The sequence below is a fragment of the Uranotaenia lowii genome, chromosome 2 (assembly GCF_029784155.1).
Source record: "Uranotaenia lowii strain MFRU-FL chromosome 2, ASM2978415v1, whole genome shotgun sequence".
Taxonomy (NCBI): domain Eukaryota; kingdom Metazoa; phylum Arthropoda; class Insecta; order Diptera; family Culicidae; genus Uranotaenia; species Uranotaenia lowii.
This window is the reverse complement of record NC_073692.1, coordinates 364,671,284-364,690,537: the sequence shown is the minus strand read 5'-3', so window position 1 is coordinate 364,690,537 and position 19,254 is coordinate 364,671,284. Positions and strand designations below refer to the sequence as shown.

The 19,254-nt window shown below is 35.1% G+C and overlaps 1 protein-coding gene across 1 annotated transcript in view; it reads left to right on the top strand.

The window, feature by feature from the left end:
• Positions 1 to 5,631, top strand: part of LOC129746026 (snRNA-activating protein complex subunit 1) — a 57,853-nt gene extending 52,222 nt beyond the window's left edge. The window contains exon 4 of the mRNA XM_055739445.1: positions 3,696 to 5,631. Coding sequence (XP_055595420.1) covers positions 3,696 to 3,732 — 37 coding nt within the window. The 3' untranslated portion in view covers positions 3,733 to 5,631. The remainder of the gene's footprint in view (positions 1 to 3,695) is intronic.
• Positions 5,632 to 19,254: the final 13,623 nt, after the last annotated feature.

The following is a 19,254-nucleotide window of genomic DNA, read 5'->3' as shown; positions in this document are numbered from 1 at the left end:
CTCGATAAGTTGTGCATTCCGATTCAAATTTATCTTCTTTATCGTTGAGGATAAAGTCTCGTTCACGGACAAAAGAAAACTTCTTCTTTTGCATGAAGCTAAGAGCGCTGATATTCAGAATAGCCGCTAATATCTGGGAAAAGCCCTTTCTGTGCATTTGTTCTCTTGCTCGATTCTAGTTTTGTAGGAGAATATTTTCAGAACTAGAACTAACTGAGAGAAAATAATTTCGAGCGAGTTATCGTGATCATCATTGAAAATGGATGAGAAGTCTTCGCGTTCTCATATTTATCGCTAAGTGTTAAACATGTGATAAACTAGTTGCGTCAGACCCGACAGAGCTATTAGTCAGCTCGATCGACTGATAGCTCTGTCGGTTTGGACGTGTACTAGTGTTTGCATTTAAGCTGATCATCGGCTACCCATCTCCCCCTTACACCAAAAAGAATGAATACGAAGCAAAAAATTTTGGTTAATGATTTATCTGGTGACGATGGTTATTAAAACTCAACCATTTTGGAAATGTATTCTCAAATAGACACAACTTAATTCCTCCATGTTTGTAATTTAATGACAGTAAAGTAAACAATCTGAAAATTCCCAGCTAACATGAAATCGTAATAGAAATGATAATCCAAATCGAATATTAAGACATTTTCAATAACCATCGTAAACAAGCTGGTATTGAGTGATTTTCTATCATTCATTTACGAGAAGCTTTGCCCAAAAAAAATTGAATCGGATAGCAGTTTAGTCAATTCGTAAATATGTCTCCAAAAAGTTCAGAATACGCTAATTCAACATTTACGATTTGCGTAAACTGATTTACGATAAATGGGCGATCCTTCCTTCTTTCTTCCTTTGACCGGTTCGTGAACAGAAAATCTCACATATAGAGCTATAGCGCAAATCATTTCATCTTATGAGTTGGCATAGTGGTAAGATACCGGACGGACAACTCGGAGGCTGGAGTTCAAATCTCGGTCGGGGAATTTTTTTTTTTTAGTTTTACTCAAATTACTGCGAATCGTATATTTTACATTTTATGGGGAAATCGAATCGTTAAAATCTTGTCACTGTAGATATATCGCCTCCACTTTTATAGCTATATGCTATTTTGGTAAGTTTTATACAATCTTTTCATCTGGTATATTCGTTTGATTAATTCTGTTGTTCCTGCGATGTACCCTCTTAAATGTTTGCTGGGTTGTCTCCATGTTTTAACGATTATGCAATGTATGTTGTGTTATGTCTCTGACAAAATTTATGTTTTATTTTGAGTCAAGTTCAACGAGGACAACGGATTCCAACGCATAATTTTATTGTTATTTCCATTTCAAAAAAAATTTCAGTAAAATGCCTTAAATTTATTTATTTATTCGATCCTAGGCTTCAGCTTTTAATCTTTACTAGTTTTAACTAAATATTAAGAATACGCTAACTTAAATCTATTTTTGATTTGTTCTCTGGACATTTCTAGCTTTATCACATTAGCATGAGCGTTGTAGAGCGCCATCATTCTATAAATAGGTTCATTCCGAGCGTAGTTCTGGATACGGTTTGTTAGCTGAAACGGCCTTATGCTGCGCAAACTGCTTCGTCCTTCGTTAGGTGAGATTTGTGACAACAAATACGGTGAAAAATATTTTCCAGTGTTTAGATCTTTAAAAAACAACACGTCGATTGATTTCCTACGATTTCCTACCAGCATACATAAGGCTCGATATTCCGGCATTTCGTCCTGCCAACCAAGGTTCCTTAGGGCGTATCATAGAAATCGTTTTTGGACTCGTTCTATTCTGTTTTTATGTACATTGTAGTATGGCTGCCACACAATACTGGCGTATTCGATTGCAGTTCGAATAAGACCAACATAAATCGAAACAATGGTGTAAGGGTTGTCCAGCTCGTGACAAATCCTGCTTACCATACCGTACATGGAGTTTGCTTTGGCAACGACTTGTTCAATATGTTTTGAAAAATTGAGTTCCGCATCCAACTCAACGCCTAGGTCCTTCACTGACGATTTTCTAGCAATGATAGCGCTGTTTTCGAAACGATATTCGTGCAAGATGTTATTCATCTTCCGGGAAAAGGTTATCGTGCTACATTTTGAGGCGTTAATTTTCAATCCAAACGCGCTGCAGCACTCAGAGAACCTATATACCGCATTTTGTAGAGTCAAGCAATCCTTGGGGTTTCGAACTGGAAGGAACATTTTCAGATCATCTGCGTATATCAAAACATACACGTCACGCAACACTCCGGGGAACTCGTTCATAACAGTGATGAAAAGAAGGGGTCCCAAGTGACTCCCTTGTGGTACACCACTGTTAACCGAGAATACGCTGGATCTCGCATTCCCAAGCTTCACGAATTGTACTCTTTCTGTTAGGTATGAACCAATCCACTGCAGGCAGGTACCGGTAATTCCATTTTTACATAGAACTGACAGGAGAGCATTAATGTCGATCACGTCAAAAGCCTTGGACATGTCGGTATATATGGTATCAACTTGTGATCCCTGCATCATCCATTGAGTAGTGCGAGAAACGAATTCCGCCAAGTTCGTCACTGTTGAACGCTTTTTCAAAAAGCCGTGCTGAAAATCTGATATCTTTCTTTCTAACCATGGGTACATTTGATCGTAAATTATGCTTTCGAACAGTTTCGTTGAATGTCGGTGATCGATACTCTCAATTCAGGAATAATTTCGGTTGCGGCTTGGAATCGTAGTTCTGTATTTAAATCGTTAGCGCTGTAAATACAGCGAAAATATTCGGCGAATAATTCTGAAGCCTCATCCAAAGTATTTGCCTTTTTATTGTTGAAAGAAATATTTTTCGGCATTAAATTCGTCTTACGTTTGGAGTTGACGTACTTCCAAAAACGTTTCGGTTCTGTTTGAATATCTCTTTGAAGTTCGTTTAAATACGTGATACGTTGGGCTCTATGCAAAGTGTTGACATTCTTATTCAGCTTTCCGATTGAACCTTTTATACCTAACCACCAAATCAATTTCAAATAGACATCTCCACTGGCAATTTCATCAACATCAGCACTTGTTATTCAAATTTGCTGTTAGGATGTCTGTCCCCACTACGTTTTGAGTATACTTTCGAATAATGTTTCTAAGACATCTTGTTCACAATTCTCAAATGACGTAGTACTTTAATTTGTCCTGGCATTCGTAAACTTTCTTCAATTCTTGGAACTTGACAATATCGGTTTCACTTAACAGTTATAAGTACTGAAACCAAGAAGTTTTCCTTCAAAAAGTGGTAGATTTCAGAGATGTGAAGTTTGAGCTTTCAACCGGAAACTTAAAGGACAGATTTTAGACCCGGATAGAAATGTTAGTCCTCTTCTTGAATCGCTGGGAGATTATAAAAATATTTACATAAGCACAACATGATCGTAAACCCATGATGGATAGTAAAAAGCCTTAAAAATAGATAAACAGGTTTCATCATTTACCAGTTCAGTTGACACCCCTTTCGCGATTTCATTAATTCTCACATTTGTTTGCCTTCGACCAAATGGCCCTGTTCTAAATAACCATTTTTATTTCTAGACCACGTCAACGCTCTTGTTTTGAAAACACTTTTTTTCCCCAGACATTTACACTAAAAATGTTTTATTCGATGCAAAACTTGCTACTATAAAGTGTATGATTTTATCTCTTCCATTTTCAGTTCCGATGAAGACGAGCACCAACCGAACGCCTCATAGTCTGGAAGAACACGCGTCTTTCGCCGTCTGAACGATCGCCGCCATGCCACTTGTCACTTAGTGAGTGGACAGGTGCGTGAATGTTTGCTTAGTGCAAAAATCAACCGATCCCCGTTTCTTTCTTATAATATGTATAAATACTACCGGCGAATGATGATGCAATGTGCACGGCCTTTACGAATGGATCTCCTGAGATTTTAGCAAACCCCGTCAAACATCTCCACTTGCTTCTTGTTGCAAACGTGAAAGCATCCAATCTGGCTGATATGTTGTAAAATGTTAGACAAACGGCTGAACTACCCATGCGTGCAACACTTTATGAGGTGTGATAAACGTGCTAGCGCGAGTGCTGAACCTTAACAAACTTAACCACCCTGTCGTCTACTCCGTGATCTGTTGGTTGAAGCATTGAGGAAGGTGATACAACTTGAGGGTGCGTAGGTGGATTCTACCTATTCCGGCAAGTAGCGGTTTTGACGCTGATGATTGGACTTAAACTCAGTTCAAATAATCGACAACGTTGATGCGAGTTCGATTCTTGACGACGACTTCAGCGTGTGAATCACGCACGCGGCCTCTCCTTTTGTGACGAAGCGATTGGATCGTTTGAGCACACAATAAAGAAGATTGAATTATGGAATGAATTGATTTTGCTTACTTTTTTATGACGACGACGACGAGGCAGAGCTGGGCAAAAATACTTCCGTGGAGGTTCGTTTGACTTCCCTCGGGCAACAACGAAGCTTATTTACGATAACGACGGAATTAAATCGAAAAATCCCAAACAAGCATCAATGTTCAATCGGATTATGGTAATCAGAAACAAACATGTGCAAAATGGGCCCGGTATACATTGTTTGGGCTGGCCGATCTGATTGGAATCGCTGAATTTTGTACCGAATAAAACCGTTCAGTTGTATTTGATAGTTTATGGCCATACCTTTTGATTTTCCTGCGTTAAGCAAGAACAAAGCCACGCGTAGTTTAAATTGAAATTAATATACAGACAATTTAGACCCTCTACTGCATGAGGCCAAAAAATTTGGTCTTTAGGAATAACTTTATTGAACTCTCGCTAAGCAATTTATACCAAAACAAAATTATTTTCTCAACAGTTCATATTGATTTTATAGCGTAAGAAACGAGATAAATAAAATTTAAAATTTGTTCAGTTTTTTAATTCCCACAGTTCAACTTTGGATGCAATAAAATTGTTTTAAATTTTTAACAGTATTGAAATAAGATAAAAAATGTGAAAAAAGGTCGACGTCATATATGGGCTCGCATGCAGTAGAGGGTTAACATTGACATGTGATTTCACTTGATTTATCTAAAAAAATGTTCGTTAATCAAAGAAAGAGATTTAGAAGTTTAGCGTAAAAATAAATAAAGTGGTCTCGCATTTTCTTGACATTTCAACTTTATTATTTCGAAACTTTTTTCCATGATCTTTTTGAATTTTACTGTCTATTATAACAACACCAAGAACCTTTTTCAAGATTCACACGAAAGAAAAGTTCAACAATAAGAAAAGTTGTTTCCTACGCCAGAAGTTATGATACTAGGCTTAACTGCCGCTGATAGCACGTCCGTCCCATTTGCGTTTTCATCATTTTTTAGTTTATCGGTGGAATCAAAGTAAAATTATCTGTAGTTTAGGAGAAAATTTCATTTTAAGAACTTATTTCTGGTGAACATTAAAAAAACCTCGAGTACATTTTGTCCCATTGTCAAAATGATCGCAACTAGGCCCCATCGAGAAAATCATCACATGTCGGTCCCGAAGTCAATTTTTATTATAGTGAAAGACGTTTTGTGTATTAATTCATTGCGTATTAAATCACCCAGAAAATTCAAATATGCTTCAAATGAAGTTTGTCTTTAATTATTGGTTTTGCCTATTTATGAGAAGTATTCAATAAAAAAAAAGTTTTAGCAATTTCAAAATAGAAAAACTTAATTTAATGAAATTATATAAAACTGATGGCTAGAGCTTCCAGCTTCAAGAAATGTTTTTGTCAAGTTTAAATAAACCAACAAATTCATTGTCTATGTAAATAGGCTTATCAGAATAAAATTTCGAGAAGTAGGACATTTTGCTCAAAAAACTATGAAAAAGGAAGACGTTTTCAATATGAAGTAGGACGAAAAGAAGGGCGCTTTATTTTGTGGTTTTTATTTGAAAAAAAAGTTTCTTCACTAATTTTTAATGAAATAAGGTGATATCACAATAAATTAAGACCAAAAACATTTTTTTTCACATTTTTATGTAATTCTATTTTTTAATTCAATATTTTTTCATTAGTATTTATTTAAAAAAAAAAAAGAAAGTTATTCTTGTTCTGGAGCATACTTCTCTGAAGAGCCGATTTTTGCTAGCAACTCTTCATTTTTCAACAAATAGAAATGGAACTCTGAACATGAAAATTACCTGCTGTTGTATTGCAGTAAGATAATCGCTCTCACTGCGTCAATAAGAAGTTTTCCGCATTCCTTGATCCACTGGGTATGAATGATGGAAAAAATCCCTCTACATTGGCGTTGTGCGCCGAAGAAATATTCAGCAATCGACAGCAGCTTGGAGTGATGATCGGGTAATTGATTTGATTGGAAAAATAATTTCCATTTTTCATGAGTTAGTTTGTTCTAAAAATCATCTTGTAGAAATTAGGTGACCAAATTCTAAGCTAAGCAGGGTTGCTAGCGATATATTATATGTTTTTCTTCACAATTTCAACAATTTTGCAAAATTAAGTTCGGTTAAATTGATCTGGAAACTATACTGTAGCGACTGTGAAATTTTCTAGAATTTGTATAAATATTGTATAGTTTGTATAGAAATATGTAAAAAAATACATCGATACATAATATCAAATCAACTTGAATGAACTCTTACAAAACTTAAAATCATCAGATTGCAGGAAAAACTTTTTTGTACAAATCCAAAGGTTTGTTTTAGAACAAATTGTTTTTTTTTAATACAATACAAAGAATAACTTTAGTTGTAACTTTAGTCATTTGAACTAAAGATTCTTGAAAAAATATAGAAGATCGTATATAAGACAGAGTTGAACTTTCATCGTTTAAATGTAAGATATTATTTTGTATCAGGATAAAGACCTTAGATTTCGATGAATCTACGACTGATGAATGTAGTTTAATTTAGGACGTTTCGGCTTCTCAGTCAGTTGAAATTTTTATTAAAAACATCACATTTACTCAATGTCCAACGTTTCGGCCATGATCTTGACCATCATCAGGGAAAAAAGAGTGTGTACTGTTTGTGTCTGTTATATTTTTAATGGCTGGATTGATGTTGGATTTTTTCCGAACCTATATTGTTTTAAAATAGCAGAATGAATAATAATTTAAACACTGGATTAATCTAATCTAACCACTTTTTGTGTCTATTTTAAAAATGTCTGTCTCCTAGCGATCACTTCTTGATAACTATTATTTTTATTGATAATAGTTATAATAGTTATAATAGTTATCAAGAAGTGATCGCTAGGAAACAGACATTTTTAAAATAGACACGAAAAGTGGTTAGAATAGATTAATCCAGTGTTTAAATTATTACTCATTCTGCAATTTTAAAACAATATAGGTTCGGAAAAAATCCAACATCAATCCAGCCATTAAAAATATAACAGACACAAACAGTACACACTCTATTTTCCCTGATGATGGCCAAGATCATGGCCGAAACGTTGGACATTGAGTAAATGTGCTGTTTTTAATAAAAAATTCAACTGACTGAGAAGCCGAAACGTCCTAAATTAGACCTTAGATTTCGACAGCTTGTTTTTGATACAATTTTTACAAAAGACATATACTGTCCCTACTTTCATACTATGCAAAAACGAGCAATCGAAAAAATCAGCCTTTTCTGTTTTGGAAAATATTTTTAAATTGTGACCAAATCTTTCGTCATAAACGAATATCGTTTGACGGAATGTGTTCTAGGTTGTCAAAATAAATCGTAGGACCCGAAATTTCAGAAATTGGCCCATTGGCGAGGACGAGAGAACCATTTGTTTTTTTTTTTTTTTTTTTTTTTTTGTACGCTTTATTTTTAGAGGCATTAACCAAATGTTTTCACCCTCATTTTTAAGTTTGAACTTTTCTACATCACACTAGATTTCACTATATAATGCACTGTTTTTAAGAAATTCAATAAGTTTTTTCTCACTATCCTTGTTGTTTTCAAGGATTTTTTCTAGTCCACCTTCTATTTCAAAGTTTTGTCTCTGGGTGGAATATTTTCTGCAGTCTGTCAAAAGATGTTTCACTGTTATCACTACACCACAAGAACTACACGTTGGTTCTTCCTTCGCTTCCAGTATGTGACCGTGAGTCAACCTCGTGTGTCCCGTTCTTAGTCTCGTGAGAATCCTTTGCTCCTTCCTGTTTTTGACGTCCGTCCATTTTCCTGTGATAGATTTTATTTCTCGAAGTGCTGTGTCCTGTTCGTTCCACCATTTTTGTCCATGTGATCTCCACAGTATTTGTCGAACCCACTTTTGCGCGTCCGCTTTGGGTGTTTTTATCTGGATAATTTCACCGTCTCTTCCAAGATTTGCCAGTCTGTCTGCTTGTTCATTTCCAACTATTCCAATATGGCTCGGAATCCAAACTAGTGTTACGTGTTTTAGATTTTTGTGTTTCAAAATGCTTTGAATGATTGGATGTTTTACTCCACTTTCTAGGGCTGAAAGCACGCTGACTGAATCTGTGAATATTGCTGTTGATCTATTTGCAATCTGGAAAGTTTTGTTAAGGTACTGTTTTGCGAGCATATTCGAGACCTTTTTCAAATCTTCTCGCATAACAGTCCCATACAGAATATGTTGTGCTCACCAACCTACTTTCTAAGACTTAAATTTGATCATTTCTGAACCTCAAAATGCAGTTATCAAAAATAGAAAGAAACTTTTGTGAGAATACGTGAATTTTACATTGTAAGTTGAATCTACCGTTATCTACCGCAAACTGAAACGCGAAGCAGGAAGGATTGGGTTGATGATTAATACGTCCAAGACGAAGTACATGCTGGCCTGCGGATCCGAGACCGACCGAACCCGCTTGTCCAGTAATAACAAGGTCACGATCGACGGCGACGAGCTGGAGATAGTCGAAGACTTTGTCTATCTCGGCTCACTGGTGACCGCAGACAATGACACCAGCCGTGAGATCCGGAGGCGAATTATCAGCGGAAGTCGTGCCTACTATGGACTCCACAAGCAACTGCGGTCGAGAAGACTTAGCCCTCGCACAAAGTGTAACCTGTATATGACGCTTATTAGACCGGTTGTTCTCTACGGGCACGAGACATGGATATTGCTCGAGGAGGACCTGCGTACACTCGGAGTATTCGAGCGACGAGTGTTAAGAACCATCTTTGGCGGCGTACAGGAGAACGGAGTGTGGAGGCGAAGGATGAACCACGAGCTCGCGCGACTCTACGGCGAACCCAGTATCCAGAAGGTGGTGAAAGCTGGCCGGATACGCTGGGCGGGACATGTTGCGAGAATGCCGGACGACTGTCCTGCAAAACAGGTGTTCGCTACGAATCCGGTAGGAACAAGACGAGCGGGGGCGCAACGAGCGAGGTGGTTAGACCAAGTGGAGCGTGATCTGGCGAACGTGGGGTGCCCGAGAAATTGGAGAACGGTTGCCATGGACCGAGTGAATTTTAGGAATTATGTTCGTCAAGTTATGTCGTAAGACGGAATACTATGTAAATAAAAAAATAAAATAAAATAAAGTTGAATCTTATCATGATTTTATTAGTATATGATAGTTTTTCTCACAGGAAGACATTCCTTCCTTTTTTTTAGCCTGCCATCGGAAACTAATGTACATAATTGGACATCAAGTGAGTTGAATCTTTTTAAAAAGACTTTAAGCTATAAATCATAGATTATTTCGCCGAAAGAAACATAGTAACGTAACTACATCCGTGGTCCCAGCAAACATTTATGAAGGTATAACGCAGGAACAACAGAATTATTCAAACAAATATACCAGATGAAATGATTGTATTAAACTTACCAAAATAGCTTATAGCTACAATAGTGGAGGCCATATATCTACAATGACAAGATTCCAACGATTCGATTTTTCCACAAAAAGCAAAATAAACGAAAAAAAATTTCTCGATCGAGTTTTGAACTCCAGTTCTCCGAGTTAGCTGTCCGATATCCTACCCCGATGCCAACTCATCAGTTGATGTGATCCACGCTATACCGCCGTAATATGCCGAAGTGACGTATATGCCATTTCCAGATCTCGTCATTTAAAGTGTCTTTCTCCCTTCCCCCATTTTCCACTTCTCCGGGACCTCTCATAAAATGTGATCTGTATACAGTATCACATTTCATGATTAGTCGTGCAGAAGTGGAAAGTGGGGGAAGGGAGAAAGACATTCTTAATGGCGAGATCTGGGAATGGCATATACGTCACTTCGGCATATCACGGCAGTATAGCTCTATAAGGCATTTCCCCACTTGTCAGACGAACAGCTGATTTCTCATGTTTACATTTTCTCGGCATATCGTGGTAGAATAAACATAACAACAACATTACGCATGTTCAATGACCAAATAGTAATGAAATAAAATTGGCAATGCAATTGTTTTGCAAGTGCACCTTGGTGAGAATTATATAAATTCTTTATTTAATTAATGTTAAATTCACAACAAGTTAAGACATGAAGGTATGTTGATGCTTTTAATTAAAGAAATTTTTAAAAGAAAGCATTGAACAGTGCTTATCATCAAACATCAAAATGGCGACCAGTTGGTGTTAACATTTTTCAAAACAAAAACAAAAAGTTACCCTACCACAATCTGTCTTAGGAATTACTCTATAGGTGAAATTTTTTTTAACTAACCAGTCAAAGGAAGAGACCGAATAGAGTGTCCCATCTATTTATCGTACATAAATCAGTTCAATCAAATCGTAAATGTCGAATTAGCATATTCTCAACTTTTTGGAGACATATTTACGAATTGACTAAACTGCTATCCGATTCAACTTTTTTTGGGAAAAGCTTGTCGTGAATGAATGATAGAGAATCACTCAATACCAACGTGTTTACGATGGTTATTGAAAATGTGTTACTAATCGATTTGGATTATTATTTCTATTACGATGTCATGTTAGCTGGGGTATTTCACATATGGAACTGTTATACAGGTATATTTCATATTGGACAGTCACAAGTTGATATATTTTTCAAAAATTTTAGAACAAAATCTCTTCTTTTATTGTTTCATATTGAAGTCCTATGTTCAAAATGACGAACAGTCAGGTTAGATGAAAGATGACGAAAATTTATATGGGACTGTTATACGAGTAGGGACAGCGCGATATAATGGACTCTAACTTATCCAGGTTGGACTTTAGTTAGTTTTGGATTTAGTTTTGTCGATAATAGTTTCATTATAAATTATTTGAGTTATGCTTGTAAGTGTAGCACAATTTTGGAGAGCGACAAAATGAGATATCAGCTACGCAAATGTTCAGAAAAGCGATTCAAATTTCGTTTGTTTACTAATGGACTAAAATAAGCGTTTATGAGATAAATTTATATCTAGACTGACAAAAACTACTTTAAATACTAAAATTTAGAAATAATTCTAAAAATATTTTTGAAATTTAGTAAAAAAAATTTAATCATGACAATTTTCCCGGTGAAGTGCAAAAATTCCCGATTTTTTCCAGTTTCCCGGTGACGCAATAAAATTCCAAAGTTTTCCCGGTATTCCCGGTTTTCCCGGTTCACTGGCAACCCTGGCTAAGCCATCTTGATATTGAATGGCTTAGCAGTGGTTGATAATTAACATCCATAAAATTAAACGCAAATAAGGATTTCGTGAAAATTGGATCGAAATAATGAAAACCACAAAGTAAAAAATTCGATAAAAAAGATAATGGTCTTAACCGTACACCGTAGGACGGTAGGACAAGGGTCGAAAAAGTAGGACATGTCCTACTGAAGTAGGGCGTTTGGTAAACCTGTATGTAAAGCAGTTTTTTTTGCGATTTTATATTTTCAACCTGCGTTTAAGCCGCTTTTAAATTCATTCCATGATATCTAATACAAAATTTCATTAAAAAAAAATGCTCGGATTTGTTCACTTTTCTAGGCGAATGAAACAGAAAAAAAAGACAAATTGTGTTAAAACATTTTTTATGTTTGCCTCCAAAATGTAATTTTTGAGCAAGTTTTATAAAAATAATCATAAAAGGTTTTTTGGAAGTCTTAAATACGATTCAAATCCTGGCGATGGATTTTAACGAAAATTATTTTTCCAATTATTTTCTTGATTTTTGTTAAGTGATTTCTGAATTCAATTTTGAATTCAATGCCCGGATTTTGCAAGGTTTTGATTTAAAAATTGCTTGCATTTGCCCGGCTTGGATAAACGTGCTGAAAAAAAATCTGACAAGCTTATTTTAAATGAGCAGTTAAAAATCTATCTTTTCCGGGGTAAAAGTTTTATTCGAGGTTTGTTTACATGAAATGTACTGCAAGAATCAAGGAATATTGAAAAACCAAAGATTTAAACCTCTCTCGCGATTTTTGAATGAAAATTTTTGCTATCCCATGGAAATTTCCATACAAAATGAAAATTCATTGCGTCAATTGAGGACTAAATAAAGCGTTTAAATTTTGTTTATTGCTGTTTGTGGCAGTAAAAACAACAAAAAAAAGGATCTGTAAAAATGTAAAAATTTGATATTTGAAGGCTTGCAGGCGCATACAGCCGATTGACGAAATGGCTGTAAATCATCATATCTAATCAGTCCAGATTGGAGGAAATACGCTTTGGTCACATGGCATAAATTTTTTCTAATGATACACAAAGTCCAAAAAATTTAAAAATTCAAACAAGGGTTAACAACATTTTGATTTGACACAGTGATTTTCAAAGTGGTCCCTATCGTCGCCTGGGGGGCGTTAAGAGCCTACAAGGGGGTGCACACAGGGGTAAATGCACCTAATAAGCGATCAAAATTATTTGCGGACAAACGGCAAACGTTAGACATTTGATGCCTTCGCAACATTTTTATAGTTTTTGATGATCTATCAAATTCTTGAAAGAATAAAGTGATTTTTTCACCTAGAAGGGTGATAAAAAATTATTTCTTGAAATAATAAGCTTAGAGACTTGATGTCTTCACAAAAGTTGTAGATCTTATTATTTTAAGCAACTTTGTTGAAGACACCGTCAAGATCTCATAGAAATCATAAAAGAAACGAGCATTTTAACAAGTAATTTTGAGCTTTTATTTAATATCTTTTTTAGTTTACGATTTACAAACTTGGTACATTTGAGAAAGTTGTTCAAATTGTTGAAACAACAGTTTTGTGGAGCATTTTAAATTCATATTTCAACTTAGAAAGGAGATATACTACAAAATGTCCAAAATAATGCCTTTTTTCAGTAAGTTATAACCTTAAGAGTTGGAATGTTATCCGAACTTTTGGTTGCTTGGGTCTCTACACAAAAATGTTTGTGATTTTTTTTCCTTATTCAGTTGAAAATCAGAAACGTACAATTTCTTCGAAGTATTTTCAAGATTTACTTTTCCAATAATTTTATTTTTATTAATGATGAAAAAAGCTCCCAACAATTCCCAACAAATTTCAGTATATATTTTATATTTTTGTAATTACATACAATATCATGTCAGGACTGATCAAATGGGTTCTGATCTTAGAGTGAATACAGTTTTTGGTACAACCTCTCTTTTATAAATAGTTGTTGATCCAAACATTTAAAAAAGTGTTATTCACAATTCAAATAAATTAAATAACTAAAATAGGTGAACCCGTTGAAAGGTCTTTAAAATTAATAATATAAAGCGTACTAAAGTTTTAGAAAATTGGATAGGACACGGTAGTAGTAAAGAAACTTTCAGGAGCTTAGGAGCATTTAACTTCGTGACGATATCGCTTACCAAGGTAATTTTCATGCCACATCACCCTTGCCCCCAAAATTCAGCGTGAGATTTGTAGATGCATGGCGTACAGCCGGTCTCCGCAAAACAAGCCATCAGATGTGCTGAACTTCCTTTCCTCTTTCGACTACAAGGACTTGGCCGGCGTCGTGATTGATTCATTTTAAAGAAGGATATCCTCAAAATTGTACAGTGAGATTGTACTGCTTATTCCCAAAAATCATTCATTTGATCAATTGTGCAGTATTGATTATCTCTAACCAATGACAGAGTGCAACAATCATGCCATTTGCCAGGAGCTCAAGCTCAAGCTTATTCAGTTGAAAATCAGAAATTCAAATTCAAACTTTTAGCATAGTTAATAATGGTGAGATATTTATTTAAAATAAGAGTTTTGAATGCCCATATAAGACAAGTTAAATGCCTCTGTAAACAGAGATTTACCATATTAAATTTATGCTTTTTGTCATAAAAGCTACAGTGAAAGAAGAAGAGCATTGAGGCAATCGGACTTTCGGATCACTGATATCTTACTTGGTTTGAAGTTGGTTTCAGATTGATTTTATTTCTCAAATGTACTTAGGTGGTAACTTAAAGTTAAGCCGAAACGAGTAAAGCGGAATTCAGGAAAACGACGTGCTATCTGCTTGGAAAACATGTTTGTAAACATGTGGTAGCAGTTATTTGTTTATGACCGAGTTCTTCTCTGGGTCATGTTTGGTTTTTACGGAATGGCTTAAAAAGTTCTTCTCTGGGTCATGTTTGGGTTTTACGGAATGGCTTAAAAAGTTCTTCTCTGGGTCATGTTTGGGTTTTACGGAATGGCTTGAAGGAATGCTGGCAATGCATAATTTGTTGCTCGGTTCAGGAAGGGTAACATTTAAAGTGATTGTTATGTTTATGATTACTGTAAAGGAAAGCAAAAAGGTTTAATTGCTAAGACTGTGAGGTCTTGCAGTTGAATAGGTTTTTACTGCTGCGTGTGGGGTCTTGCAGTTTATGATGATTTTGGGAATTTGAGGATTCCGAGATGTGTGTATAAAGATGATGGTTTGAAATGATAGGATGAATGAAGGAATGGTTTGGAGGATGCCACAGCATACATATACATTTAAAATACTATATTAAAGATCTTTTATCATGAGATGGAATCCCTTACTAAGTTTTATGCAAAAGACCGTGTGATATCTAAAATCTGGCAAAATTTCAGCTTTGACGTATGCTTATTATCAGTTTTTACCATCTTCAAATTAATTATACGAAAATATTGCAAGTAGAACTCAAATATTGCACAACACATAAATATGCACATTTAGCCCGTCTGGTATCGAAAATCGGATATCTTGACTACTATTATTATAAAATAATGTTCTATATATTTTTTTCCAATTGATGTTTCTCAGTGATTTAAAATAGAAAAATAAGGCTGTCTGTTTGAACGATTTCGGCTTACATGTATTTCGCGTTTGTAATTATTGCATACATTTTTTTCGAAATACAGTTTTTTCTGATGATGGTCGAACACAAGTAGGACGAAAACGTTGAAAAACAGCCTAATTTCTTCTATAAATTCACCAAGAGACATCAATCGAAAAAGATCATAAGTAAGTGCGGTTATCAAAATCAAATACAATAATTTGCTCAAAAAATGTAAGAAATTTCAACATCAAAATTGCTTTAATGTATAGAAAACAGATGTTTCCTCATGCGCATATGGTTTTCAGACACCTATCTATTGGAATATAGGAGTAAAAAAGTGTTCTTCTTCTGCTCATTTAGCCCGTTTCTCCCCTACCATCTAGGACAGGAATAGATACTTCAGCCTTCCGCTTTCCTTTTCAGATTTGCAAAAACCTCGTTTTTATCACCCAATTTGTGCCGCTCTTTCGCTGTAGTCCAAAATGGGTAGACAAGCTGTCGTCTTTTCTGTGACTCATCTATTCATTCATTCGTGTTGTTGGTTTTGATGAGTTTTTCGGGTGTGTAAAATTAACATATTTGTCTCAGCTACCATGCAACCATTTTTTTTACCTTGGCTATATTTCTATATTGATTTTTGAAATTATTTTCGTCATTAATAGAGCTTAAGTACATAGAGCGCTAACATGGATATTTTTTTTATAAGATAATACTTAAAGATTGAATCATAATGACTTGGGGCAAATATGCAATTATCAGAAATCTATTCTTAAATTATTCATCATGAAGATAGGAGGCAAACACTTGGGCGGTCTTTGGGTCATATTTTCACGGTCGATGTTTTACATATGCTAATTTATTGAAGCTTTTTCGTTAGAAAAAACTTAGATTTCTTGACTCTGAAAGATAAATTTTAAAAATGTTTATAATTCTGAACGAAAATTGAAAAAAAACGCTAACTCCGAATTTGGTGAACCATCGAAAAAATAATAACCTCAATGAAACATTCAAACAAACTCGGAGGATTTATGGTTTGTTTTTGAAAAAGCCATGCCATTTGACCAGCCAGACGGGTCGTGAACTAAATCATCTTCCGAAGTGCCTAGTCTAGTTGGTCTCCGTTCTAGTCGGTTAGTCAGTTTCCCCCGACCTCTCTCCCATCCAAAATGAGCTAATAATTAGCATGAATATCCAATTCTGCCTGAGTGTTTTATGGTTATGATGACTTTTGCCGATCGCCTGGACTCCACAATTGGTTCGCAATAAAATTTAATTTATAGGAATGATGGCTCGTGGACGACACGCAGATAGCCTCTTATAAGAATGGTTTTCATTGTGTTTTTTTTACAACTTCGACCTAAGAAAAAGGCGTAGTGGAATCTTCCATTCGGTTGGTCTAGTACTTAAATTTATGAATGAAACAGAGCTTCACACTTTAAAACCCACATAATACTCAATAAGGAACCGTTATACGCCATTAAAAACCTTAAAGTACCAAAGCGAAAATTAAAGAATATGTAGGTTTTTTGGAAGTTTAAATGTGTTGTATACTGAGATGGATTCTTTTTTTAAATTTATGAACATTTTGTTTTTAAATTAAATTTGTACAAATTTTCGGATTGAAAATATTGGCATAGCGTATTTTTAAAATATGCACTTTGATAGAAAATATACATCTTCTTTTGCATTATGGTTTAAAACATCCGTTTACATAACTTTCAAAAACATAAGCTTAAAAAACTTCTGAAATATTTATAAACTTACTTTCTTTTTTAAGGGGTCTAACATTAGTTTCACTTACACTTTTTGATTTGGGTTGAAAATTTCAGTTCTGTTTTATCATCTACAAATTTGAGTTATACACTTAATATCAGCTATCATGAAGAAAGCGTCAAACACACCTACGTCTTGTTCATATAAGGCGTACACATCTTTTTCTCCACAGGTAAGCAAATTAATTAAGCTGCGCGCGAATACGTGAATTGGCAATATGATGTCACATCTGGTGCCTACCGAAAATGTTGTCACATTTGGAGCAAACGGTCATAAAACAGAACCGTAAAAATCGGCTCCAGTTTATCAGAACTTTTGTCATCGGTGGGAATACTTAGCTCTTTGGGACTCGTCTACACTATGGTCAAATATGGAATATCCATTTGATTCACCACAGGTGTGTAGATGAATAATCTGTGCCATAATACAGAATTGGCAATATGATGGTATACATCTGGTTCCTACTGGATCCGAAAATGTTGTCACATTTGGAGCATCTCTCATTCATAAAAGCCATAAAACAGAATCGTAAAAGTAAGCTGCAGTTAGCCAAAACTGTAGCCGCCATGATTCAGCTTTGTGAATTTTTGTTGCAAACTTTAACCCTTTAAGACTCGAAGAATCAGAACTTTTGATGTTTTTTTACAAAACTAATATTTGAGGCGCTTGAAGCCAATTGATTAAATTAGAGTAACAGCCATCTATCTTGAGTTAATAATTCCCAATATTTCTTCATATACTATTTCAATTAAAAGAACTTACAATTTTTCAATAAATGTGAAATCGTGCAACACGGAAACTTAAAAATGTTAAAGCAGCTTTCCAAACGACCAAAAGTTCTGAATTAACTATCGAGTTCTTTTGAAGGCTCTAAAACAGTGGTTTTCAAACTTTTTTTTCACTCGTCGCCCTGTTTGCAAAATTTTTGAGCTTAACGCCCCCCTGCACAAATTTTCAGAAATAAATAAAAAATCTGGATCGTTGAAAAACCATTAGCTTTTGGCTTTATATTGTCGTAAGACTTTACTCAAAATTCAATCAAATTTTTATGATGGCCTAAGAGCCAAAGGGGTAAAGGATAATATAAGTGTAAAAATGGTCGATTTTGATTTAATAATGTCAAACAATTTTTCGTTCTTCAAACTAAATTTTTGATTTTTCAGATTTTTAGAATTTTACTTACAAATTATTTCGTTCAAAAGAAAAATGCAAATTTCCGAAAAAAAATATATGAAAAATGCTTATACATAACAACTTCAATACGTGCTTCCTCGAAATAAGCTTTTATGCACTTATACCCTTCTAACTCAAAAAGCCTCATATTATTTCAAACCTCCAGTCAACACTTAATTCTTTGTAAAGTTTTCTGGACAATTACTAAAAATGATTGATTAGTTTGTTTTGATATCAAATCATATATCTTTGATTACGGTTAACAAAATTCTACATTTACCATTAATTTGCATTTTTGAATGTAATTTCACTGTCAATTACATATTTATTTCACTGTAGTTTCTCTGTGAATTAACGTATAAAATAGTTTATTTATTGATATATGAATTTGAGCTCTGATCAAAGCTATGCAGCATTCATGGGCCTCAATGTTTAATCTATATATATAAAAAGCAATTTCTGTCTGTCTGTCTGTCTTTCTGTCTGTCTGTCTGTCTATCTGTTCCCTATAGACTCAGAAACTACTGAACCGATTTGCGTGAAATTTGGCAGGTGGGGGTATTGGAGGCAGGGGAAGGTTCCTATTATGGTTTGAGACCCCTCCCCCTAACAGGAAGGGGATAGGGGCCTCCCAAACAATAGTCAATTTTTTGCATAACTCGAGAACCAAGAGCCAATCAAGCAAATGGTATCAAATTTGGCATGGGGTGGTATTTGGGGACGGGGAATATTTCTATGAATATAAGGTACCCCTCCCTCCTCTCAGTGGGGTGATAGGAAGCGGGGAGGGGGGCTACCTTAGAATTTTTTATATAACTCGAAAACTAATCAAGATATTGGAACCAAATTTGGCATGGATAGGTATTTTGATACGAAAAATATTTCAATGATTATTTGAGACCCCTCCCTCTTTCCAGTAGAAAGGGGGAGGGGCCCTCTTTCATATATCTATACATAACTCAAAAACTAATAAAGCAAATGGAACCAAACTTGGCATGGGAGAGTATTTGGATACGAAAAATATTTCTATGATTATCTGGGACCCCTCCCTCTTTTCAGTAGGGAGATATAAAGGGGGAGGGGGCCTCTTTTATAATTTTTACATAACACAATAACTAATTAAGCAAAAGGAATAAAATTGGGCTTGGGCGGATATTTGGTAACGTGACATGTTCTAATGATTGT